General features: G+C 47.0%; 1 protein-coding gene across 1 annotated transcript in view; it reads right to left on the reverse strand.

The window, feature by feature from the left end:
• Window positions 1–2,898: 2,898 nt before the first annotated feature.
• LOC116964116 (mucin-16) overlaps window positions 2,899–21,672 on the reverse strand; it is a 28,054-nt gene continuing 9,280 nt past the window's right edge. The window contains exons 25-66 of the mRNA XM_042794270.1: window positions 21,421–21,593; window positions 21,285–21,311; window positions 20,903–21,045; window positions 20,725–20,792; window positions 19,875–20,047; window positions 19,740–19,766; window positions 19,358–19,500; window positions 19,180–19,247; window positions 18,334–18,506; window positions 18,198–18,224; window positions 17,816–17,958; window positions 17,638–17,705; window positions 16,732–16,904; window positions 16,596–16,622; window positions 15,868–15,998; window positions 15,713–15,780; window positions 15,175–15,347; window positions 14,618–14,644; window positions 13,802–13,941; window positions 13,644–13,711; window positions 12,996–13,168; window positions 12,348–12,374; window positions 11,942–12,087; window positions 11,768–11,835; window positions 11,397–11,566; window positions 11,122–11,148; window positions 10,757–10,905; window positions 10,608–10,675; window positions 10,118–10,290; window positions 9,575–9,601; window positions 9,240–9,382; window positions 9,062–9,129; window positions 8,575–8,747; window positions 8,089–8,252; window positions 7,304–7,371; window positions 6,463–6,617; window positions 5,791–5,954; window positions 5,631–5,695; window positions 4,833–5,008; window positions 4,694–4,738; window positions 3,900–3,979; window positions 2,899–3,018 (exon numbers count right to left, since the gene is read on the reverse strand). Coding sequence (XP_042650204.1) covers window positions 2,920–3,018; window positions 3,900–3,979; window positions 4,694–4,738; window positions 4,833–5,008; window positions 5,631–5,695; window positions 5,791–5,954; window positions 6,463–6,617; window positions 7,304–7,371; window positions 8,089–8,252; window positions 8,575–8,747; window positions 9,062–9,129; window positions 9,240–9,382; window positions 9,575–9,601; window positions 10,118–10,290; window positions 10,608–10,675; window positions 10,757–10,905; window positions 11,122–11,148; window positions 11,397–11,566; window positions 11,768–11,835; window positions 11,942–12,087; window positions 12,348–12,374; window positions 12,996–13,168; window positions 13,644–13,711; window positions 13,802–13,941; window positions 14,618–14,644; window positions 15,175–15,347; window positions 15,713–15,780; window positions 15,868–15,998; window positions 16,596–16,622; window positions 16,732–16,904; window positions 17,638–17,705; window positions 17,816–17,958; window positions 18,198–18,224; window positions 18,334–18,506; window positions 19,180–19,247; window positions 19,358–19,500; window positions 19,740–19,766; window positions 19,875–20,047; window positions 20,725–20,792; window positions 20,903–21,045; window positions 21,285–21,311; window positions 21,421–21,593 — 4,468 coding nt within the window. The 3' untranslated portion in view covers window positions 2,899–2,919. The remainder of the gene's footprint in view (window positions 3,019–3,899; window positions 3,980–4,693; window positions 4,739–4,832; window positions 5,009–5,630; window positions 5,696–5,790; window positions 5,955–6,462; window positions 6,618–7,303; window positions 7,372–8,088; window positions 8,253–8,574; window positions 8,748–9,061; window positions 9,130–9,239; window positions 9,383–9,574; window positions 9,602–10,117; window positions 10,291–10,607; window positions 10,676–10,756; window positions 10,906–11,121; window positions 11,149–11,396; window positions 11,567–11,767; window positions 11,836–11,941; window positions 12,088–12,347; window positions 12,375–12,995; window positions 13,169–13,643; window positions 13,712–13,801; window positions 13,942–14,617; window positions 14,645–15,174; window positions 15,348–15,712; window positions 15,781–15,867; window positions 15,999–16,595; window positions 16,623–16,731; window positions 16,905–17,637; window positions 17,706–17,815; window positions 17,959–18,197; window positions 18,225–18,333; window positions 18,507–19,179; window positions 19,248–19,357; window positions 19,501–19,739; window positions 19,767–19,874; window positions 20,048–20,724; window positions 20,793–20,902; window positions 21,046–21,284; window positions 21,312–21,420; window positions 21,594–21,672) is intronic.

Consider the following 21,672-nt stretch of genomic DNA (forward strand, 5'->3'; position numbering starts at 1 on the left):
TATCGCTGCAGTTCAAGCTTGTTTCCAATGTTCATCACAATCTTTAAAGAGCTGAAAAGGAGACTGATAAACTGTTTCAGTAAGCAGCAATTACCAAGGCAGTGCTGGGCAGGTCCATCTAGCCCCATACTAGGAAAAGAGGTGACCGGGTTCTGCCAGATGTTTGCACACTGGTAGCACTGGGGACCCTGGGCTGAGCTGCGTGAAGGCAAGTACAAGGACAGAAATGCTGAGGAGCAGCCCCGGTGCATCTGCAGTGCGAGGGGAGAGTGGAGGCAGCAGGAGGCCAAAGATGGTCCTGGGGAAAAACAGCCAGGGTGGGTGGTGATTGAACCAGGTCCAGGGCAGATCCCTGAGGTCAAGCTGAGCCTCTCGGTTCACTTGCCCAGCCCCTGCTTGGGGACAGGTCACGGTACCAGAGGCTGAGCCACCTGCCTCGCCGCAGAGCTGGCCCAGCCCCAGCAGCTTTGCTGGGGGGCCCCCTGTTTGAAAACAGCAGCTCCACAGCAAACGCAGGCAGGTGTCCAACCGTGACACGAAGCGCATTGCGACACGGTGTAGGGGATGCTGAGAGGCACCGTGGTACGTGAGGGCTCCTTCCTCTTGGAAAGCAGCCCTGCGGAGGGGCTCATGGGCATCAGCCATCCCCATAGCGTGCTCCAGCTTGGCACTTTCTCCCTGCAAGCTGCTGCTGCTTTCTCAGCTCCTCAGCCCCTTTCCCCCTCTCAGTTGTCTCGGTGCCCCTTCCTCGGTGTGTTTCAGCTTTGGTTTTGGGGGGTTGGGTATGGGAGACCGGCTGGCGGAGAGGGGGGTTTGACTCCCCTGCCCATGATGGCCAAGGTGTGTGGGGTTGGCTGTATGTGACACATCCTGGTCTGCCACCGAGTGCTGGTGTCTGTGCCAGGGAGAGGGGGATGCTCGGCACGCGTGGCTGCAGCTATTTCTGCAGAAAGGCAGGTTTGCAAAAATCCCGCAGGGAAATGGGATCTCCTGGTGTTGCTGGGAAGGTTGCCTTGGTGGTGGATCCCCTGCAAACAGGTTGGGCTGAGCTGAGTGCTGTTGTGCTGCATCTGAGCTAAAGCTTTTCTGAATTAGATCCGCTGTGTGCGCCCTTCTCTCCAGCAGACACAAATTTGCTGTACTGCTCCTCAGGTTTGTCCTGGAGCTTGGGGTGTTGCACAAAGCTCCCCTGGGAAACTGCTGTATTTTCTGCCTTCCCTTTTGTCCCTAGGCTGGACAGGACGGCAGAGCGAGCACAGGGGCTGCTGGTCTGTGCTCTGCAGCGTGTGCTGGGCCTCTTCTCCCGTTCCCAGCAAACACGGGAGAGGAGGCGGTGGGGGGCTCATGGTGCTGAGAGGTAGCTCTTCTCCTGTAGCCATGGTGTAAAAAAGAAATTCAAAACCTCTAGGAAACGGGTCCAAAAAAATAGCACCGTCCTCTCAGCATGTGCTGGATGTCACCTCTCCACGCCCTGCGCTGGGCTGTTATTAGCATCACTCGTCTCTTTTTGAGAGTAAGAGATGGGGCTCTGTGGGGCGAGGGGAGCAGGGCACTGGGGTGCCAGGCTGCAGGGAACAAAGGCGCAGCAGGGACAGTTGGCTGAAGATCTTGGGGGTTTGCCCAGGGCTGCCAAGGCAGGAGCTGCTGCTCTCGTGACTGGTCCCCACCAGCCCTGCTGGGTCGTGCGGCTTTTCTGAGGTGCCTGCCGTCAGAGCTGGGGAGTCCTTCTGTCTGCCACGGCTGCTGCAGCCAGGGCACGCTAGGTGGCAAGGAAACTCTCAAAGGCCTTTTGCAAGCAGCTTTGAAAACTTTTAATCTGATGTTGCTGACATAATACTGGGTGCTTGAAACCCTTTGTTTGATGGAGCAACGGGTTTCTAATCCTCTGCGTAGGAAACTTGGCTCTGAGCTGAGGAACCTGACCCGGGGAACGAACTGGTCCAACCTGTCGTTGAGCAGCTTTACTTTGAAAGTAAAAAGCCAGTTTGATTAGGTGGAAACATTGCTTGCAGTGGAAGGATTAATGACTAATCCTGGTTTCATTAATTCTAATTCTAGTGCTTTCACTTTCATCAGAGTTCATCTAATGATAGTGTCAGATAATTACCTAAAGATCAGCACCACCTCCTGTGCTCTGCGTAAAACTGAGGTGTGCAAAGGGGAGCACTCTCGGGCAAGTCTGTCTGGCTCAGGTGGTCTGGAGAATCAGTAGAAGTTCCTGATTTCTGTAGCGTCAGACCCTGCACCGTGGGATGACCAAGGCAACTGAGGAGCAACAGCTCAGGGACTTCAGTAGGGGCAAAAGGAGTTTCTGACTTGGGATGAAAAGTGTCGCTACAGAGGAAATGGATCCATGGCAATAAACGTGGCATTTGTTCAACTGAAATCAGTATCAATCTCAAAAGACACAGGGTGACTGTATCGTGGTCAGATTTAACAAGGTATCATTAATCTCTTGACATAATTTTAGACGTGTGAAATGTTTTAATTGATTTAAGATATTTACGTTTTAAAAGATAAATTGAGGAAAAACCCTAAAATCTAGGTCAAGTTTTTAAGTTTACAATAGTCAGTGCCCAAAAATCTATAAATGAGTATAATTTTAAGCCTTTTTTCAGAAAACTGACATTAACACTGAAGGGCCTTGTGAACTGCAGTTCCTGGTAGTCTTTATTTTCTGTTGGTTGTGCAATATTTGTATAAAACCCTGCAGTGCTTTTAAAAAAAATATTTTCCTCAACCTCTGCACTGTTGGCAATTTCCCATAGTATGGAAATAGTTGTGGTAATACAAAGATCTGCCTTTAGACAGGAGAAAATGCTAAACATAATTTATTAAAGAAACATTTTTCTAGTACTCATAAATATTTTTCCTTCATCAATGGACAAACAGGTCTGAAGACAGATTTCATCTGTTACATTAATGTACTTTTCGTGTGTTCAGATGTGGGAAGTACACCCCATACATGCCTTGTTGGACCTGGTATAGATGTGACTTTCTTCTTAGGCAAAAGACAGTCTGGTGGGAAAAGAACAATGTTAATGGCAAAAAAAAAGTCTGCACTTTGCCCTTCATTAGATGCCCCCAAACCGTGTTGCCAGGTGGGGATGGAGGGGCTAAAGCTGCCTAGGCAGGCACTGGCATAACCCCTGGTTTTGAATCTGAGTTTTTTTTTTTTTTTTCCTTCTAAATCTTGTTGACTAACTTTTACTTCTGAATCTCAAAGGACGGTGATCCATGTTACCTGCAGATTTAGCTGTTCTTTTCTAGCTGGTGCAAAGCAAATAACTACTTTTGAAACAGTGCTATTAAGATGGTGCCCCCCATCAAATCAACACCAGAGATCAGAAGAGGATCTGCTCTGCTCTTTCCAAGGGTATGCAGCTGGAGTACAGCCCTGCAAGGCTGCTACAGCCCATGTGTTAGGAGCATTGAATACAACATTCTGGATGTGATTCCTGCAGTGTATTAAGAATGTTGCCTTCTGCGCTCCGTCATCTGTAACCTGATCATTCTGCAGATGTTTGAACAGGGAAGAGGTTTAAGAAATGCTGTAGGACATCCCCTGTTTCAACCTGCTTGTCATATTGGTGTTTGCCTTACCTTCATTTTTATATTTTTCTCTCTGCAAAGGACTCTCATTCATGATCTACTGCTTCCTTTCCTAGAAATCTACTTAGCTGAGTGTAAATACCCTTCCATATCTTTCTGTGCGCAAGTCTGAGAGTTGGCGATAACTGAAGGAGGATTTGACATGCCATTTGCTGTTACCGTGTGTGTCAGGAACTGCTACTGCTGGGCTGCTTGTGGATGTGTCTGAATGTCCCTCCTGCAACTCCCCAGGTGGCTGGGCACTGCTGGACTCAAGTTAGAGGTAGGACAGCAAAGGGGCCGCTTACCAGGAAGCATAACAAGAGGAGGAGAATGAAGCCGAGCAGGGTGGAAATGCAGATGAGGATAATGGCCCAGAACTGAAGCCCTGCAAAGGCAAGATAAGAGCACATCAGTTTTTTGGACTCCTGTATGTGAGACAGAGGGAGATCTTGTCCTGGCAATGTTCAAAAGTACTGTATAGCACAGAGGTGAGGCAAAATTGCTGAAAGGCAGCAACCTGGTGTTCCCTGGCTGCAGAGCAAACGTGCCCCAGCAATGGTGAGATGTAGAGAAACTTTGTTAAAATGGAATGAGGGTGGGAGGATCTACAACTGCCACCTCAGTGAGTGTCAGAGCCCTCAGATGGTTTCAGGGATGTTCAGAGAGACAAAGTGCTCTCAGCTGCTGGCTGGACTGTTTTAGGGGACAGGGCTAAAGGTGTCAGGAAAAGCTGGCCAACATGTGCATGGAAAACCAACAGTTTGGAGTATTTTTTCCCATTTACTGTTTGTTCTGGAATTGTGGCTATGCTCTCTACACTGTATTTGAAATTTTTTGTAAATACTGCAGTTATCAAAATTTATTGGTGCCAGAGCTCCAAAATAGCTTCAGAAGTTGTATTGCTTTTGCCTGTCCCTCACTTCCATTTTCCTCAGGCTGGCTGGCTCTGGTGCCTGCTGTTTGATGCCAGACTACCAAAAGTCCTAGATTTCTGAGCTCTTGCTGGGGTCTAGTCTCCATTTCAAGGTATATGATGCTAATTTAATATAGTTCAAGTAGTCAGTGGTTGCAGGGTCAATCCATCCCCAAAATCACTTACCAGATCTTTCAGACTCCTGCTCATCTGTCTTGAGTGGAGAGTAACCTGGAAATAAAGGGTGGGATAGGTGAGAGTGCTCTAGAGGTGATTAGAATAAAACTAATAAGCATTCTCACAAAGTCACTACAGGAGCTCTCACCTTCAAGGACCAGACTCTGCTCTTCCAGCTCATAGCTGGGGCCCAGCTTGGTGAACCCATGTGTCAGGCGTTTCAGCTCCTCATACACCTCTTGCTTTTGTAAAGTCCGTGACAAGGGGTCCAGTGTGAATTTGCAGAGGGAGGCAACACTTGCATAAGCTTTCCCATGGACAGGCCTGGAGGATGACAGCCAGAGTTGTCATTATGGGAGGAAAAAAAAATATTGCCAAGTAGGAGGGAGGAGGATTCAGAATTAGGCTCAGGTTTGCAGATGTCTAAGCAATGCTTTGTTAGCTATGGGATCAGTTGTGGCAGTTTATGCTAGATGAGATGCAGCCTTGTGAAATTCATCCACCCACTGATTTAATCTCAGGTAAGGCATTTCTAAGAGGTAAATCAGCACAGCCTTTTTTGTTCCTCCAAAGGTGCTGGAGAAGACACATGCAAGTAGATTTTGTTCTCAGGCTCATGAATTCTAATGGTTGTTTTGCTAATGTGTTTCAGTGGAGATTTAGCTTATTTGAATAAGGTAAATGAGAGAACGAACAGATGTATTTGTTTTACTCTGGAATTGTTTATGCATGAAAATAGCTTTGCTAGCATGGAAACAAAACCACCTCTCGTGGACAGAAACTTTTTGTGGTAAAGGCAAAAGTGACAAAGTGAATGAAGGTGCCTCAGATGTGTCATCCAGAGCACAAAGGCTGGCAATGAGGTATAAACACCATGCTGAGGCTCTAAATGCCCTTTCTGCTAACTGCTCTTTTGGGACTCAAAGACTTCCGAAGCTGGACATACCCAAAGCTCTCAACAGTACAGCCAGCAAAGCAGTCCTTCAGGCTGCTAGTTCTGAATACATCAAGCTGTTGAGAAGAAACAAAACAGTTGATGAAAATTGAGTAAATCTAATACATCCTTAATTTGGACAAGGAAATTGAACTACTGCTGTCAGGTTTACCTCTTTCTCAATTTTCTCTTTGTTTGCTTGGTACGTCTGTGACCTGGAGTCCTGCAGTTCTGGAGAGTAGGGAAGGTTGGAGATTCTGAAATTTAATCTGAAGTTTTCTTTCCCAGACTTGAGGGGTGTTTTGTAAGTTGCTGCCTCAATTGCTAGTTCCAAGCCTGGAAATCGTTAGGAAAAGTCAGTATAAATTCTTGCAGAGAGGAACAGAGGTTCTTCTACCTGCAGACTTTTAGCTAGGAAAACTTTAAAGTCTTAATAGATTAACAGAACTTGAGTTGCACTGTTCCCAGTCTACCATTTGAATCAGTCCTTTAGTAATGTACTAGGCCACTCATTTCTTTGGGAAGCTTTACATTTGCAAAAAGCTTAAAGTCTGTTTATCTCTAAATACTTGAAGTTATAGTGAGTAGTTACTGGTTCATTATCTTAGTTAACATTGAGTAACACCTTAAGCCATTGAGGACTAAAGGGCTACACTGAGCCAGACTGAACGTGGCAAAGGACTGGCCCAACTCTAGACTGAGTTCAGTGATTCAACTTGATAACAGATTTATTTCCACACACATCCCCTCTGATAGACCAGAAGTTGGGGAATTCTGAGTATGCTATGGCAAAGTGGGTTGATCTGGGTGGAAACCGGGCAGGTGTGATGCGAGTTCTACATACTGTCTACTGAGAATTCCTGCAGCTGGTAACTGCTTCCCAGCCATAGTCCAGTTGCATTTGAAGTCCCGTCCTGAAAGGCCCTTTGAACCACAGCCTGGCTGATGCTGGGCTCTGGCTGGAAGAAGCACTTGCAGTCGACCACTATGGATCCAGTCCTGTGGACAGAGAAACAGAGGTTCTGAGATAAATAGGCTGGTGATCATAAAACTACTTCATGTGGGAAGGAGCTTCCTGAGAGGCTCCTGCTGTTCTGACTTTAGTGTTTTAAGCTAATGTGGTGCTATTGAGATGTGGAACAGGCTGTTTTGGGCTTTTCCTTTGGACAAGGACAGTAAAATGAAATGACACTACCTCTTCTCTCTGCAAACTTAGGTTATACTGCATGCATACAATGGAAGCTCAGCACTTTAAAAAAAGAAAAAAGCTTTTACCCTGTGTGAGGTTCCCTTGTCCAGGCCTCTCTCCATCTAGAGTAGGACACTACAGCTATACCTGAAGCCCACTTTTAAAACCTAGTGGAGTCCAAGTCAAGAGGAGTGCAGAGGTTGCAGGGTCACGATCAGCCCTCATTAAGAGGGTGGTGATCAGTAATTACTGGCATATTCAGAGACTGAAGAGTGCCTTACAGAAATCCTGACTGAGACTGAGAAAAATGGCAGTCCACACCAAGTCAGGAAAAATTCTGTAAAGCCTAGAAATGACCTCTTAGGGCATAAACCAAACCATTTCCAACAGGAGAATGGAGGGGAGGAATTCTGCAGAGAACAATGGCACTTGGCCACCTGGAAATGGTGTCTGGGTGAGGCAGCCTTTCAAACAAAATCAGATTGTTATCACCAACCTCAGTCTTGTGATACTGCAGTTCAGGAACTGGTCCCGCAGGTTGCTCTGACGGTACAGTTGATTCATCTGAAATAAAAATGTCATGTTAAATATTAATGAGTTCTGAGACTCCTGGTAGATGCTTTAGGCCAGCAGGAGGGGTTCTAACTTTGGAGAAACAGCAGAGTATTTTTTTCTTCCCTAGTTGGATTTCAGGAGAGTTGGTTTTTACTTCAGAATATGCCTTCTGGTGATCGAGTCTGATTTCCAGCTCTACAAGCCTTTCTGTCTTATCTGAGTAAGCTGCCAGTGCTAAACTGCACAATCTGCTGACTGACAGCTGTCATTGATCCACATTTCACAGACAGCACAGGCTCAGAACTCAGCTTCACCTAAAAAGCAAAAGCTACTGGATTAGGGCTTTATTGGGTCGATATGTTGGTGGATTGGTGCTGAAGAGAATGTGCTGCATTCTCAGTGATGGGTTATGATGTGCTGACTTCTGAGCCATCAGAGATCTGTATCCCCTTCTGGAGGTGAGACTGAAATATTGAGTGAGCATGCCTTTAACAGATGACCTAAATCTCTTGCATTTTGTCGCACATGTCTTCGGCTGCAGATAATTCTAAAGTTACGTGTAACATGACAAAATCAAAAGTGATTCTAAGGACAATCTCATCTTTTAGACTCTAGAAATTCTTGTTCCCAAATGTTGATTATTTTTTTTGAAGGCATACATCAATGGCAGTTGCTGCAAGAATTGACCAGTGCGGACATGATGACATTTAAGCTGCAGTTCCTTACCTTGTTACTGATGCTTTCCACTGCTGCTTTGTATTCTGGAGACTGAGAGTCTGGGTTAGTTAGGTTTTCATTGACTATTCTAAAACTCAATCTGTAGCCCAATTTGGCTGAAGCTTCAGTCAAGATGGGCTTTCTGGCGATAGCTGAGTCTGTGAGGGGGAAACCTAAATAAAAATGGTACAGTTCATTTATTTTTACATCAGATCTATCCATACCACAAAAGCAATATAGGTATGTCCCTGTTTAGATTGTATAATGTAACAGTGAAATTCTCCAGGAATTTATATTACTTAAGGGGTGGAAATGCTCCTAGAATGGCAATATGCTGGACTGGTTTTGTCTTTTCTCATGGTGTCAAAACCTACAGAATACCAACAAACCAAAGGGGGAGTTCATTAGTGCTCAAGTCCCAGTGGAGTGGAAGAATAAGGAAGGATCTCCAAGTGATCCCAAAATAATACATTGGTACTGTTCATGAATGCTTACCATCAACATACAGGCTGTTCTTCTCCAGGCTGTAGTGCCCTAGTTTGGTGACATCATTTGTCATGATGCTCAGCTCGTGATAAACCTTTTCTCTGTCAAACCTGGCAAGGCTGACGTTGTTTTTGTAGCTGCAGATGGCATCTATGCCTGTGTCATACCTGTCTCTCCCAGACCTAAGTAAAAATGTAAGATGTGTTCTTTAGGACACTGACTCTTACAGAACACCCAGTGTAATTTGTATGACTAGGAACGACGGGCCCTAAAACCTGTCAGTGCAACTAGGCTCCTACATCCTTCAGTAGATTCTCAAGAATTGTAGCAATGACATTTAGATAACAAAATGATTTTACCAGCAAGAAAATCATGAATGGACAGGGAGGTGTCACTCGCTTTTCTTTTCTGGCATCAGAACAACTATAACGTATGCAAATTTAAGGTGTATAAGAACAGATAAAGAAATGGTTAATTGCACTTTCAGGGATCTTACCTAAATCTCATCACTTTACATCCTGTGTAGGCAGAGCTTATGCTGCTTCTTTTGAAAAGAGGGTCAATCTGTCAAAAAAAAAAGTACAACTGAACTTGAAAGCATGTCCTGAGTTTAATGCAGACGTATTAAGATCGCTACCATAGCACAAAATGGGCAGAACCAGAGCCAGACTTACATAATGGTTGATAACTTTCACTGTGGAAATGAATTTGTGGGAACTTGGTACATCCAGATCTGCAGTATACTGGAGGTTGGTCAAGGTGAAATTCAGTGTGAAATGCCTGGATGTTGGGCTTGGTGCAGTAGTTGTGCTCAGAGCTATAATCAAAGGGGAGAAGGATTATGATTTTACTATAAAAAAAAAAACAACACCCTATCTTCACTTTCAAAGACATTCCCAATCCTCTTGTACACTTCAAGGCTACTCTGAACAATCCCTTCCCCTCTTATTTTCTGAGTGCACCACTCCTTTGACAGTATTCCTTGGAATGAGTTTGGTAAAACACTTACATGATCTCTCAAGTGGTTTGTTGTAACCTGAAAAGGAAATGCAAGAGAAACATTATGTAAGAGAACTATACACTTAAGAGAATGAAAGAGAAGAGGAGATGATTAAATGGATGACTTGGGAATGAATCATCAGAACCGGTCCCTGAGGGTGTGAATCTATTAAACAAACAACCTACTGATTAAGTAGAACAAGGTGCCTTTATAATAGTGAAGACTACAATGAGAAAATATGTGCCACAGTTTAAACTAAATGCTGGTGGAATAGAAATCAGGTGAAACGTTCATATGCAGGTGAATGGCTGAGGTCAAGACTAAAATTCACTCTTCAATGTAATATAGAAATGAAAATCTTTAAAAATGTTTATGTGAGAAGGTTCTTGGGAGTATGCACTTGATCTTATGCACATAAGTTATGCAGTTAACTCCAGTGGGATCATATTTTCCTTTAGGCCACTTTTTTTTTTATATTGAAATGGTCCCTAAGACCTGAGGTGGTCCCAAACTGCTCTAGTGCCTGAAGGAATGAGAAAATCGAGCACTTACCATTGATATAGAGACTCTTGTTGTCCAGGTTATAGATTCCTAATTTAGTGATGCTGTTTGTCATGCTCCTTAGTTCTTCATAAACCTTCGCCTGGTCAAACTTAGGCACTTGGGAGCCATTTCCATAGCTGCAGATGGTGTCTACTCCTGTGTTATCCATGTTCCTCACTGACCTGAGGAATAGAATATCATGAAGCTTGTGTTAGTTATTCCAAAAATCGTTTTTTTTTTTTTTCTGATGTGAATCAAAAAACCCAAAACTATTAAAATTTGTCCACAGTTCTCAGATGAACTGCAGAATTTACCAAGATACGGTATTACAAAGAAAAAAGGCTTTGTAAGATAAGGACAATAAGAAAGCACACAGAAGCTTTATTATAATGATACTGACTTCTTGAAAAAGGAAAAGAACTGTTATTAAAGTGTCAGTCAAACATAATGAAATCCATTTGCTAAAGTTCAAAGCTAATCTTTCAGTTGTGTTGCTCACCTGAATCCTGTTACTTTGCAGCCAGTGAAATAGGGGCCAATGCTGCTCTTCTGAAGCAGGGGGTCAATCTGACAAGGAAAGGTTTTGTGAGTATGGGAAACCCAAAATCCTGGGTGATTTTAGTGAAAAACAATGTGATGTGGTCTTACGTAATGTTGCATTATTTTCTCAGTGGAACTGAATTTAGCAGAATTTGGTATCCCTAGGTCTGTTGTGAACCTGAGGTTGGTTATTGTGAAGTTCAGTGTGAATTGCTCTATCACCAGTCCTGGGCTTTGTGTGGTGGTTGGCTTCACCACTGTAAGAACAAAAATTACACAGATAAAATAACAGCATCTTCATAAGACATAGTACTGTTGTTGGTTTTCTTTACATTTAGAGCAGAAAAACAAATTAATATGATCACATACTTCAGATACTTTGCAATCTTACGAGCATTGCTAAATCAGGAAGAAACAAAATCTACTTATGCTTTTGAGTAGCTTTAAATGTATCTGTTTTTAAATATACTTACGTGACAGAGTATGCAGTTCATTGTAATCTGAAAAACAAATGGACAATTATTAGGAAAATATTCCAAGAATGTAATGGCAGGACTAAACACATCTTTTTTATTACAAAAGATTCAGGATTGTGGTTACTAAATAAATGACTTTTAACTTGGTGATTCTGACAGTTTTTTGCCCTCTGCTTTTTGTTATCTGTTTTGAGAGGTGTATTTAATCCTCTTCTCATTTCAAAGTAGTCTGTGTCAACAGAAGGAGTAATGCCTTGAGGTGGTATCTTTACCATTAATGTAGAGGCTCTGGCTGTTAAGGTTGTAGTGTCCCATCTTGGTGATGCCATTTGTCATATTGCTCAGCTCATGGTAAATGGTAACTTTGTTGAACTTGGGATCTGAAGGCTCGTCTCTATAGCTGCAGATGGCATCTACTCCCGTGTCATCTTTGTCCTTTGACCTAGGAAATAGGGCATTGTTTTAGCCATTATTGAGAAGTCCATCTTAAATTGAATGTAATCAAATACATAGATAAGAAAACTACTCGAACATATTACCACTGTATGAGGAAAAACACTCAGAGATGTGCTGAATGCTGAGAAAGGGGAAGCAACTGTTTAAAGAGCAGGTGGTGCAGACTTTTCCCAGCCATAGCTCTTACCTGAATGCCATTACTTTGCAGCCAATATAAGCAGAGCCGATGCTGCTTTTTTGGAGTAGAGTGTCAACCTAGAAATTTAATAATAACATTTAAGCAAAATGTCATGGCAAAGGTAAGAGATTAGAGATATTAAAAGAACAGTGCCCAAGCAGGGCATCATTTTGCCAGACTCACATAATGGTATATGACTTTTTCTGTTGACTTGAACCTTTTAGAATTTGACATCACCAGATCTGTAGTGAACTGGAGGTTGGTTATAGTGAAATTCAGTGTGAAGTTCCTTACTGCTGGTGGCAGAGGTTGTGTACTTTGGTCAGCAGCTGTAATGAGCAAGGCAAATTATTGCTTGAATATACAATTTATGATCATCATGCCTAGAGGAAACACCATGAGAAAAATTCCCAGATATTCTACTTGGCTTCAGGGTCATAGTAGCTGTGGTTCCCTAACAGGCTCTCAAATTCTCTTAATACTGTTTTATAAGTCTAGTAGTGCTCTTGGTTAGTCCAACCGTCTTTTTTGGCTATTGCTAACTAGCAAAATCTTCTTGCCCTTTCAATTGCTATTTAAAGGTACTTACATAGTCCAGGCTGCAGTTCATTATAACCTGTGGGGGGAAGAAAAAGGGCAGTATTTGAGAAACAGGCTTACAGTTTGGAAGGTCTGGCACACAGTGGTGTACAGCATTTGAATTGGTTTAGTCTGGGAGATCCTGTGTACACATTTACTACAAAAGACTGATTTGATGACTGTCAAAGCATAAGTGCACGTTCATACTGCTGCATGTTGTTGGCAAGCTGCTGCTTTTCTTAGCAATGCACAGAATTGTCTCTTCCCTAGGGATGTTGACAGGGAATTTACCCATTGCCTAAATCCAATTTAACTTCTATATTGACAATTTCAGTATGACTTTTCTCAAGTGGTATCCGGTTCTAGTGCTGTTCCTCTGTAGGGGAACACATTCCACAGTGCACCTTGAGAGGCCAATCCTTATATTTTCTGGAGAATGACCTATGGTGTATTATGATATATTCTATTTGGTTAAGTTAGTTCAAAGGAATAATAAGGTGCAAAGGCTACGAGTGATGGTGGCTCCTCTGCTTTGATTAGTATTTGCTCTTGCTCTTTCCCCAGGTTTTATTGTTTCTGTAGTTATGTAGCAACTCAGTTCCTCCTAATATCAACAGTCAGGAGAGGATTCCCTCCTGACATCAGCTCAGCCACTTACCACTAACATAACAACTCGCTGCATCCAGCATGTAGGGTCCTAGCTCAGTGCAGCTGGCTGTCATCTTGCTGAACTCGTGATAAACCTTCATTCGATCAAATTCAGTAGTGGTAGCATTGGTTCTATATGTGCAGACTGCATCCATGGCAGTGCCCTCTCCGTTCCTCACAGACCTGAAAAATCACACATGTGTTTACAGGCCTGAGTGACACTTCTGTGCATTTGTTTAAGTTTGCTTGTACACTAACATGGAGTTGAATTTCCCCTTAAAATACTGTAAAACAATGTTATTAGATGAAAGAATGTCCTCAGATTCTGGAAACGTAGTATTATGTTGTCTTATACAATTGGAACAGGACTCCTGATCCAACTGAAATGCATTTAAAATTAGTCAGATTACCTTCTTTAGTACAAAATTGGTGTGAAATAAATGCAAGCTATCAGAAGAAATTAAGTAATAACCACCCCATTATAAGGGGTCATAAATGAGGTATATTTCTACTTGGCGCTCTAGAATTTAACAGGTTCTACCAGACTACAAGGAAACAAAATCGGGAAGGAATTGTATAAAAGATTTCTGCATAATCCTATTGTCAGCCAAAATTTGAATTGCCCTTGTCTTCTATAACATTTCCAGGATGTGCCTACCTTAGTGCCACCACTGCACACCCAGTGTAAGCAGGGCTAATGCTGCTGTTCTTGAGCACATGATCAAGCTGCCAAGAAAAAAAGCCACTTGATATGTTGCAGTGAATAAATAAGACCAATAAGAACATAGCTACAAGAGGAACTTGACTGGCACTCACCAAGTATGTCAGAGTTTTTTTTGTAGCAATAAATTTTTTGGAATTTGGGTTTCCTAAAGTTGGCGTGTAGAGGAGATTGGTCACAGTGAAGTTCACTGTGAAATGTCCCTCTCTTGCAAGAGGAGGAGCTGGAGATGCTGCTGCAAGAAAAGCATACAATTTGTGGCAACAAGAAAATGAATACTCATGAACCTGCTAAAGCTGGAGGTAAAGAAGCTCCTATCAGCTGAAATGAATGGGCACTATACTGAACAGCTCAGTATGGGATGATGATGCCAGCAACAGTGTAGAGCATACAGCTGTGGAGCAGATGGCTCTTCAGCTCATCCAGATGCCTACTGAAGGCCCATCATAGCTGGGCAGGCTGTGAACAGGTACCTGACCACTTCAGATGAGGAGCTGAGGTTAACATTACCTTCCCTTTTATCCTGGAGTGTACAAACCCTGAAGTCCTTTAACCACACTGGCCTGATCATCTACTTTTTCCTTGTAGTGTTGCTGCTGGAAGAGACTGAACTGCTTGTCAACATCAGTTATGCTCTAGTCTTCCAAGAGTGCAATTCTGTGTTTCTGCAAACAGGTCTACTCACACGGTCTTCTCTGACCTCCTATGTAAACTTGATCTAATTCAAATGCTTCATGAGACATTGATACCAGTGGTGCTTAGTAGTTAATTCCTCTCACTATTAAATGTTTGCACTTTATTTTTACTTCTACTTCCATTCAAAGGCTAAAAAAGAGAAGATATCTGAATAGACATTCGTCTCTATTGACACTTTGGGCATCATGGCTTTTCAATTACTTAAAAGTACTTACAAGGCAAGATCTGGGCTTCATGGTAATCTGGAAGGAGAAAGGACAAAGAAGTAATGAATTGTCTTACTAATGAGAGACAATAATTGAATCTGATATTTATGTAGTTGAACAATGCCATTGAAGGACAATAGATTTGCTGTTTTGAGCATTCACTTAAACTATTTATGATAGTACAGCAAGATGTTATTTTGAAGAAAGCTCCATTGTAAATGGTGGAGGAAGGTTCCCAATTTATGCTGAAATTAGTTTCTGTGACTACTTTTAAGATTTATGTGCTGCTTTGCATGTTTTGGTAACTTACCAGATGGTACTTAAAATGAAAAAAACCCTGTAACTGGCAGTGCAAAACCTCTGAAGGTAAATGGTGTTAGTTTGAGGAGAATTTGTGTAGATGATGGAGCTTTGTGAATTATCTAACACGTAAGTGGAGCCCAAGTATACATGTTGCAAATGCTATTCCATCTGTCCACTAGTCATTACTGTGCTTTAACTACAAGACACCTGTGGACTATTAGCCGAAGAATATCCCCACATCCACATGGATATCAACATTTTACCATTGATATACAAGCTTTCTTGGTCGAGGCTGTAGATTCCTAAGTGGGTGATGCCATTTGTCTTGTTGCTCACTTCCTGGTAAACAATCACTCGATCAAACTGGGAAGCATCAGAATCTATTTTGTAGGTACATACAGCATCTACTCCAGTGTCTTCAATCTTCTGTGCAGGTCTAGGGAAATTAGGATATATCTTGTTCTGTTCCAGAATCCAGTATTCATGATACATACTGATGTGATTTTAATTTACTTCAACAGTATTGCCAGGTAGGAAAAAAATATTTTTCTTTTCCATGATGATTCCTTGCAGTGTGTATCAAAATGGTGAGAACATACTTGACCATTAAGAAGCTGCAAGTATGAGTTCAAGTAAACTTATAAAGACAGTTGAAAAAAAAGTGTAATGATAACTTGGCTTCCTTGAATCAGGTAATAAATTAAAAGATGTAAAAGTGAATTAATGGATTATGATCAATTTCTGTATGATACTACATCATGAAAAGAAAAAATATCTTTTCTAAACCTAAATTATGCTTACCTGAAAGCCATTATTTTGCAGCCTGTATACACAGAATGAATACTAGTCTTTTTGAACAGCTGATTAAGCTGAAAAAGAATGTTTTACAAGTTAACCATATTGAGATGAGCAAAATATCACAAAAAAAAATAAAAAAAGGAATATATCACACTAACCAGAGCAGTCAGGACTCTAGCTGTAGCACTAAACTTGGCAGAATAGGGATTTCTGAGACTCCTAGAGTACTGGAGATTAGTTATAGTGAAATTCACTATGAACATCCCAGTTGTAGAAGATACAGCTGTAGCTGGAAGCAAAAGCCAAGGAAAAGTGAATGACAAATTAAAATTGATTGATTTATATCACTTTACTACAGTCCAGGGGGTTAAGTAACAATAAAAAATTTAGATGTTTTTTACTACTTCTTGTAAGAAAAAAATTACCACTAGCAGATAAGAAATTATATATGTGACATTACTGGTTTCTATTAAGATTATAGAAAATTTATAGATTTAGCTGAAAAAAGATGTGCTTCATTGTACTCTAAAAGGGAAAGGCATGTTCATAAAAGGTAAATATCTGCAAAGGTGAAAAATAACTCGCACACAACAAAGGAGAAAAAGCTTATAGATGGAAGACTTAAAATAACTGGACACTTAAAGCAAAAATACAAACTTGGGGGGGGGGGAAATTTTTATGGAATAAATGAGACAAGACATAAAACTGCATATCTATACAAAAAATATAAAAGAAAAAGAGAAAAAAAAAAATGGGGTAGGCTGGCAGTGTTCCTCTCTCTGCCGAGCATCAGGAGCCCTGTCTGCCAGAATCTTACGCGGGGGAGACGACCCCCGCGAGGCAGTTGCTGCCCTCGGAGCCCAGCCCGCTCCTGCAAGGTACTCACCGGGCAGGACTGGCTGCTCGTTGTAAGCTGGGAAAAGAGAGAGAGGGAGAGGGTCATGATCTGGAGCGGGGACGGCAAGGGGTAGGGGAGGCTGGTGCGGGATAGCAGAGGAGGCAGAGAGAGGAGCATAGGTCACCGTTGACGTAGAGGCTGTCCCTGTCCAGGCGGTAAGGGCCCAGCTGCGTGATGCCTCTGGTCCTGTTGCTGACTTCGTGGTAGAGGCCCACCCTGTCCAAGGGTGGGGCGGAGGGCTCCTTCGCGTAGGTGCAGACGGCGTCCACCCCCGTGCCGTCCCCTTGCCTGACGGGCCTGGAAGACACAGCACCGTGGCTGAGCACCCGTCCTCCGCGCCCTGGTGCTGCAAGGCCGGGCCTTGGGGCTTCCTCAGCCGTCCCTGCGCGGGAGCGAAAGCTCGGCCTTCCCACCCCGTGCACGCATGCGTGCGTGGAGGCTGGAGGCGGCTCTCCGGACACCGTTAACGCCCTGGGGCTGTTCAGGACGCGCGGGGCTAGGCAGGATTTAGAGTGGTCTTGGGACTACGTGGTAGAAGCCATGTGGCGAGGGGGCAGGCAGCAACGCTAGGTCCTGAGGCAGGAGTGCTTTACGGAGAAAGTCGTGCGGTGGGAGGGATTAGTGTTTAAATTGGTGAGGCAGGAGGGCATCAGGGAGAAGGTTGTGAGGCGGTAGGGATTGGAGGAGAAGGTCGTGAGTCAGTAGTGATTCAAGGATGTCTCAAGGCTGGAGGACATGAGGGAGAGGGTGGTGGGGTAGGAGGGATTCCAGGAGAAGGTCATGAGGTAGGAGGGATTCCAGGAGAAGGTCATGAGGTAGGAGGGATTCCAGGAGAAGGTCATGAGGTAGGAGGGATTCCAGGAGAAGGTCATGAGGTAGGAGGGATTCCAGGAGAAGGTCAAGAGGCAGGAAGGAGTCAGGGAGAGAAGGCCCTTCAGCCTTAGTGTAGGTGTCAAAAGAGCGTGGGATCGTGACGGGCCCCTCAGCTGATCGTGGGAACTGCAAAAGGACACTCGGGCACGACCCAGACCTGAAGGCTGTTGTTTCACATCCCAGGAAAGCGGGGCCAATGCTGCTGTCCTTCAGAAGGCGGTGAAGCTGCCGAGAAGACAGGTTTCAGAGTTAAGAGGCGGCCACCTCCCTGCGCTGCCCCAGTAGCTTTCTGGGGCTACCGTGGCACGGCCATTGCTGTGTGGTGGGCCGCTTACCAAGGTGGCCATGACTCTTCGCGTCGTGTTGAACTTGGCCGAGTCGGGAGTCGCCAGGTCGGAACTGTAGGGGAGGTTGGTGATGGTGAAGTTGATGGTGAAACGCTCGGGGGCTGCAGCGGTCGTAGGTGGGTGGGTGGGAGCTGCAAGAAGCACAGAGCGGGAGTGACGCCAGGGTGCCAGGGCTCTGGGTGGAGAATGGCAGAGGTCTCCTGCCAGCCAGCGCTCCTTCGCGGCCCTGCTCTGGATGGGGAAGGCTGGCAGGCTCCCCGCTTCTCCCGTGGATCAGGAGGCACGGTCGCCTGTTGGCTCTGCGTGGGAGACGACCCCCGCGAGGCAGTTGCTGCCCTCGGAGCCCAGCCCGCTCCTGCAAGGTACTCACCGGGCAGGACTGGCTGCTCGTTGTAACCTGGGAGAAGAGAGAGAGGGAGAGGGTCATGATCTGGAGCGGGGACGGCAAGGGGTAGGGGAGGCTGGCGCGGGATAGCAGAGGAGGCAGAGAGAGGAGCCTAGGTCACCGTTGACGTAGAGGCTGTCCCTGTCCAGGCGGTAAGGGCCCAGCTGCGTGATGCCTCTGGTCCTGTTGCTGACTTCGTGGTAGAGGCCCACCCTGTCCAAGGGTGGGGCGGAGGGCTCCTTCGCGTAGGTGCAGACGGCGTCCACCCCCGTGCCGTCCCCTTGCCTGACGGGCCTGGAAGACACAGCACCGTGGCTGAGCACCCGTCCTCCGCGCCCTGGTGCTTCAAGGCCGGGCCTTGGGGCATCCTCAGCCGTCCCTGCGCGGGAGCGAAAGCTCGGCCTTCCCACCCCGTGCATGCGTGCGTGCGTGGAGGCTGGAGGCGGCTCTCCGGCCACCGTTAACGCCCTGGGGCTGTTCAGGACGCGCGGGGCTAGGCAGGATTTAGAGTGGTCTTGGGACTACGTGGTATAAGCCATGTGGCGAGGGGGCAGGCAGCAACGCTAGGTCCTGAGGCAGGAGTGCTTTACGGAGAAAGTCGTGCGGTGGGAGGGATTAGTGTTTAAATTGGTGAGGCAGGAGGGCATCAGGGAGAAGGTTGTGAAGCGGTAGGGATTCCAGGAGAAGGTCGTGAGTCAGTAGTGATTCAAGGATGTCTCAAGGCTGGAGGACATGAGGGAGAGGGTGGTGGGGTAGGAGGGATTCCAGGAGAAGGACATGAGGTAGGAGGGATTCCAGGAGAAGGTCATGAGGTAGGAGGGATTCCAGGAGAAGGTCAAGAGACAGGAAGGAGTCAGGGAGAGAAGGCCCTTCAGCATTAGTGTAGGTGGCAAAAGAGCGTGGGATCGTGACGGGCCCCTCCACCGATCGTGGGAACTGCAAAAGGACACTCGGGCACGACCCAGACCTGAAGGCTGTTGTTTCACATCCCAGGAAAGCGGGGCCAATGCTGCTGTCCTTCAGAAGGCGGTGAAGCTGCCGAGAAGACAGGTTTCAGAGTTAAGAGGCGGCCACCTCCCTGCGCTGCCCCAGTAGCTTTCTGGGGCTACCGTGGCACGGCCATTGCTGTGTGGTGGGCCGCTTACCAAGGTGGCCATGACTCTTCGCGTCGTGTTGAACTTGGCCGAGTCGGGAGTCGCCAGGTCGGAACTGTAGGGGAGGTTGGTGATGGTGAAGTTGATGGTGAAACGCTCGGGGGCTGCAGCGGTCGTAGGTGGGTGGGTGGGAGCTGCAAGAAGCACAGAGCGGGAGTGACGCCAGGGTGCCAGGGCTCTGGGTGGAGAATGGCAGAGGTCTCCTGCCAGCCAGCGCTCCTTCGCGGCCCTGCTCTGGATGGGGAAGGCTGGCAGGCTCCCCGCTTCTCCCGTGGATCAGGAGGCATGATCGCCTGCTGGCTCTGCGTGGGAGACGACCCCCGCGAGGCAGTTGCTGCCCTCGGAGCCCAGCCCGCTCCTGCAAGGTACTCACCGGGCAGGACTGGCTGCTCGTTGTAAGCTGGGAGAAGAGAGAGAGGGAGAGGGTCATGATCTGGAGCGGGGACGGCAAGGGGTAGGGGAGGTGCCACGGGATAGCAGAGGAGGCAGAGAGAGGAGCATAGGTCACCGTTGACGTAGAGGCTGTCCCTGTCCAGGCGGTAAGGGCCCAGCTGCGTGATGCCTCTGGTCCTGTTGCTGACTTCGTGGTAGAGGCCCACCCTGTCCAAGGGTGGGGCGGAGGGCTCCTTCGCGTAGGTGCAGACGGCGTCCACTCCCGTGCCGTCCCCTTGCCTGACGGGCCTGGAAGACACAGCACCGTGGCTGAGCACCCGTCCTCCGCGCCCTGGTGCTGCAAGGCCGGGCCTTGGGGCTTCCTCAGCCGTCCCTGCGTGGGAGCGAAAGCTCGGCCTTCCCACCCTGTGCGTGCGTGCGTGCGTGCGTGGAGGCTGGAGGCGGCTCTCCGGCCACCGTTAACGCCCTGGGGCTGTTCAGGACGCGCGGGGCTAGGCAGGATTTAGAGTGGTCTTGGGACTACGTGGTATAAGCCATGTGGCGAGGGGGCAGGCAGCAACGCTAGGTCCTGAGGCAGGAGTGCTTTACGGAGAAAGTCGTGCGGTGGGAGGGATTAGTGTTTAAATTGGTGAGGCAGGAGGGCATCAGGGAGAAGGTTGTGAGGCGGTAGGGATTGGAGGAGAAGGTCGTGAGTCAGTAGTGATTCAAGGATGTCTCAAGGCTGGAGGACATGAGGGAGAGGGTGGTGGGGTAGGAGGGATTCCAGGAGAAGGTCATGAGGTAGGAGGGATTCCAGGAGAAGGTCATGAGGTAGGAGGGATTCCAGGAGAAGGTCAAGAGGCAGGAAGGAGTCAGGGAGAGAAGGCCCTTCAGCCTTAGTGTAGGTGGCAAAAGAGCGTGGGATCGTGACGGGCCCCTCCACCGATCGTGGGAACTGCAAAAGGACACTCGGGCACGACCCAGACCTGAAGGCTGTTGTTTCACATCCCAGGAAAGCGGGGCCAATGCTGCTGTCCTTCAGAAGGCGGTGAAGCTGCCGAGAAGACAGGTTTCAGAGTTAAGAGGCGGCCACCTCCCTGCGCTGCCCCAGTAGCTTTCTGGGGCTACCGTGGCACGGCCATTGCTGTGTGGTGGGCCGCTTACCAAGGTGGCCATGACTCTTCGCGTCGTGTTGAACTTGGCCGAGTCGGGAGTCGCCAGGTCGGAACTGTAGGGGAGGTTGGTGATGGTGAAGTTGATGGTGAATCGCTCGGGGGCTGCAGCGGTCGTAGGTGGGTGGGTGGGAGCTGCAAGAAGCACAGAGCGGGAGTGACGCCAGGGTGCCAAGGCTCTGGGTGGAGAATGGCAGAGGTCTCCTGCCAGCCAGCGCTCCTTCGCGGCCCTGCTCTGGATGGGGAAGGCTGGCAGGCTCCCCGCTTCTCCCGGGGATCAGGAGGCATGGTCGCCTGCTGGCTCTGCGTGGGAGACGACCCCCGCGAGGCAGTTGCTGCCCTCGGAGCCCAGCCCGCTCCTGCAAGGTACTCACCGGGCAGGACTGGCTGCTCGTTGTAAGCTGGGAGAAGAGAGAGAGGGAGAGGGTCATGATCTGGAGCTGGGACGGCAAGGGGTAGGGGAGGCTGGCGCGGGATAGCAGAGGAGGCAGAGAGAGGAGCATAGGTCACCGTTGACGTAGAGGCTGTCCCTGTCCAGGCGGTAAGGGCCCAGCTGCGTGATGCCTCTGGTCCTGTTGCTGACTTCGTGGTAGAGGCCCACCCTGTCCAAGGGTGGGGCGGAGGGCTCCTTCGCGTAGGTGCAGACGGCGTCCACCCCCGTGCCGTCCCCTTGCCTGACGGGCCTGGAAGACACAGCACCGTGGCTGAGCACCCGTCCTCCGCGCCCTGGTGCTGCAAGGCCGGGCCTTGGGGTTTCCTCAG

This window comes from Tyto alba, unplaced genomic scaffold (assembly GCF_018691265.1).
Source record: "Tyto alba isolate M040663 unplaced genomic scaffold, T.alba_DEE_v4.0 Super-Scaffold_20000042, whole genome shotgun sequence".
Classification (NCBI taxonomy): domain Eukaryota; kingdom Metazoa; phylum Chordata; class Aves; order Strigiformes; family Tytonidae; genus Tyto; species Tyto alba.